Source organism: Myotis brandtii, unplaced genomic scaffold (genome assembly GCF_000412655.1).
Source record: "Myotis brandtii unplaced genomic scaffold, ASM41265v1 scaffold111, whole genome shotgun sequence".
Classification (NCBI taxonomy): domain Eukaryota; kingdom Metazoa; phylum Chordata; class Mammalia; order Chiroptera; family Vespertilionidae; genus Myotis; species Myotis brandtii.
This window is the reverse complement of record NW_005353789.1, coordinates 3283691-3287452: the sequence shown is the minus strand read 5'-3', so window position 1 is coordinate 3287452 and position 3762 is coordinate 3283691. Positions and strand designations below refer to the sequence as shown.

General features: G+C 45.3%; 1 protein-coding gene across 1 annotated transcript in view; it reads left to right on the top strand.

Moving 5' to 3' along the window:
* Positions 1-3762, top strand: part of PRDM8 (PR domain containing 8) — a 14342-nt gene that overhangs the window by 783 nt on the left and 9797 nt on the right. Inside the window, exons 2-4 of the mRNA XM_014544925.1 lie at positions 1756-1976; positions 2979-3210; positions 3606-3760. Of these exons, the coding sequence (XP_014400411.1) occupies positions 1758-1976; positions 2979-3210; positions 3606-3760 (606 nt within the window). The 5' untranslated portion in view covers positions 1756-1757. The remainder of the gene's footprint in view (positions 1-1755; positions 1977-2978; positions 3211-3605; positions 3761-3762) is intronic.

The following is a 3762-nucleotide window of genomic DNA, read 5'->3' as shown; positions in this document are numbered from 1 at the left end:
GAGGATCTTTGCTCCGTATTGTTAGGTGGAACTGCATGTTAATGATCGTGCCCCTGCTGTTGCCCGACGTGACGGGGCGACCTCCAGGCACAATGAAACGCTTGTGTGAAAGAGACTTTTAAAAGGAGAAATTGGGGCATAAAACGCTGAACTGGGAAAATTGAATAGGAGAGAACAGGATTTCGTTGAAAAGGAGATGAGAGATTCTGGAGGATTTTTAAACACATATATTTAGATTTTCAATTGGAGGTTAGAAAGACTACTCTGTGTGGGGTAAAAATGCCCAGAGATAGACGCTGTAGCAGAAAGTAAGTTTTTCCTTTAGGGCTATTTCTCTTATTTCTGTCTGGCAGATACAGCCCAATACTTGACATTTGGGGGGGGGGCGGGGCGGTGCAGCAGCGTGAATGAAAAAAAAAAAGAGGCTGACCAAAGTTTCACGCTCTGTTAACTGGGAAGAAAAAAAAAGCACCACCTTGTAATCACATTTGCAAGATTAATTGGTTAATAGACATTAAGATAAAAATGGACATTACTAATATCCGTAATGAACAGCTTCTCAGGAAAAGAATTACGTCTACACTTTCCCGCTACTTAAATTACACAAAACATACATCAATGACTGCCTATGTTGGCATTAGGAGGGAAAACCCAACGTGGGGGGAGGTCTTTGAATCAATCAGAAAGAGTGAACAAAGCAGTTAGTTCAAAGCTAGTTTAAATTTTAAATACCAGCTCTAGTTATGTTTTTTAAATGATAAACCTTGTAGGCAATGTCCAGTGGCAAAGGGAGAAAAATGACAGCTTAATAGAGAGCCCTCCATCCGGGCATTACTCTCTCAATTACTGCGGATGAAACAGCTGGAGAGTCCACCCACGGCTTCCCTCGCGGGGCTGCCCCCTCTCGCCCAGACAGGGTCGGATCTGGGGGAGCGAGAACTCACCAGTCATTACCTTCGCCCGTATCTCAAATGGGGGACACTTCTGGCCTGCCCTGTACCTCTCCCTTCATGAGGCACACGCGACTCAATCCACCCCCTGTAAGACAAGGTATCTGGGATTCACCCTCCTCCATAAATAAGCATGTCGAGAAGAAAATAATTACCTCTGCTTGCTGCTTTTGATTAAAGCCTCCGAGGGACAGTGTTGGATTATGGTAATGAGCCGACATACGTCCCCTCTCGCCCCTCTCGGAGGCTGCAGAGAAAGGTTAGCTGACACGGAATCAGTGGCCCTGACACTCTACTTGAAATCCATTCGCCATGCTCGGCTGTCTCCACCTGTTCGCTAATGCTGCTCCCCTCTTTGGAAGAAAATGAAATAAAATCAGCCCTGAGGAAGGGAGAGGAGCTTTCTTCTAAGCGTTAGAAGTTTCTTTCAGTCAAGAAAGTCTGTAAAAAATACGATTGTTCTCCCCCACCATCACCCTTCCCAAATCCTGCCCCATCCACCCACGAGTTACTGAAAAAAATCTCTCTCCTCTCTCTCTCTCTCTCTCTCTCTCTCTCTCTCTCTCTCTCTCTCTCCAATCTACCCTGAGTTCCCACTATTCCAGGATCTTCTTAAAAGGAAAGTATTCCTGAGTTGGCATCTTCACACTATGCAGGGTTTAATCTGCTATTGGCTTTATTTCTGAAATAAGAGCTAGACAAAATTCAAGAAAAATCTGTCGAGTAGTTAAAACGCTCTGTCTGGATTCATAAAGGCAAAAGGAGAAATGTAACTCCGTTTGGTGTCCTGTGTGTTTGTCTCCAGGGATGGAGGATTCAGGCATCCAGCGAGGCATCTGGGATGGAGATGCCAAGGCCGTCCAACAGTGTCTGACAGACATTTTCACCAGCGTGTACACCACCTGCGACATTCCTGAGAATGCTATATTCGGGCCCTGCGTCCTGAGCCATACCTCCCTGTACGACAGCATAGCTTTCATAGCTCTCAAGTCCACCGACAAAAGAACAGTTCCTTATATCTTCCGGGTAAGTCTTGGCCAATGCTCGCCAAAAATTGAAAAGGAAACTTAAACTCAAGTTATTGTCAACTGATTTTCTGGAACAAATGATAAAATTTGATTTGAAATACCAGGTATGTCTAAAGCAGTGCCTTAATTCTGGGCTTTCCTAGTGAATACCTTAACTCTGGGCGTTTTCAGAAGATTGAGGCTATTTGCATAATAAGTACTTTCTGTAAGTATTTTTATCCTAAGTATTAGGCGCAATTGCCTTCCAACATAGTAGGCCTTCTGTTCCCCTAAATAATATTACCCCTTCTGGAAAAGATATCTAGTGCCCGAAGTTTGTATTTACATAAAAATGTTAAAGAAGTATTTTTTTTAATCCTCACCCGAGGATATGTTTCCATTGATTTTAGAGAGAGTGGAAGAGAGAGGGAAAGACAGAGAGAAACATCGATGTGAGAGAAACACATTGATTGGTTGCCTCCTGCACATTTTGACAATAAAATTACATTTAATCCATATGTTTAAGTTTAGAGATAAAAGCCCTCTCACTTCCTATTCTTTCTCTACAAATAAAAGCTATTGTTTAAGTTAAAATTAGGAAGATGAGTGAAGCCACACAATAATATCTGAGATCTAACCTTTTTATTTCCAAAACGAACCAAATTCCCCCACATTTTTGTAATATGGGATAATTTAGAAGTAAATTCTCAAGAGGTTAACACTAATTTGAATTGGAAGAAAAATTCCTCATTTGATATTCAAGCAATATGTGAAAAAGACTACTGAAATAATCTGTGATCGATGCAGACTTTCAAAGGACGACTCTCTTGCCTGCTGGATACACGCACGAGGGTGGGTGCCAACTTGGGTCAAGTTTTTGGAATCCTGATCTCAGATAATTCTTTGGAAAAGAATGACATGCAGGAAATGGCCCTGGTTCCTCTGGCTTCACTCTCTCACAAGAGTCTCCCTCCCCCAAACCCCTTCCTTCTTGTATTCTTTCTTTTTTTCTCAACTGTAGGTGGACACCTCAGCGGCAAATGGTTCCTCGGAAGGTCTCATGTGGCTGCGTCTGGTGCAGTCCGCCAGAGAGAAGGAGGAGCAGAACCTGGAAGCCTATATAAAAAACGGACAGCTGTTCTACCGCTCTCTCCGCAGGATTGCCAAAGACGAGGAGTTGCTAGTTTGGTACGGGAAAGAACTGACTGAGTTACTCTTGCTCTGCCCCTCTAGACCCCACAGCAAAATGAATGGTAGGTTGGCTCCAGACCTGTGTGGGGGCCCTTAGCTAACCGCGGAGCAAAGCAGGGAGCGGCGGGGCTCACCCCGGCGCCTGTGCGTGCCTCTCCTCCCTTTGGGCGTCTCTAAGGAAGCTTGGGAGATTCGTATGTAATGAAGCTGGGGCAGGCAGGTGAGGAAAAGTCGTGGGGGTAGGAAAGTGGACACTTGGCTTAATTACTGCACTCCCCCCAATGGGGGGGGGGGGAGTTAGATCAGTCGCAAAGGATCTTCTCATTTCAGACACCCAGGCCCTGAGAAATGAAGGTGGACTTGTGAAGGGGGTGATGATAAACTGGAGACGATGCTGAGTAATCATTTGGTGTGTGTGTGTGTGTGTGTGTGTGTGTGGCGTTTGCTCTCTAAGCAGGGTCGTCCCCTTACACATGCCTGGAATGCAGCCAACGTTTCCAGTTTGAATTTCCCTTTGTGGCGCACCTGCGCTTCCGCTGCCCCAAGAGAATTCACAGCGCGGACAGGAGCCCCCAAGACGAGCAAGGCGGCGGCGTGGGTACCAAGGACCACGG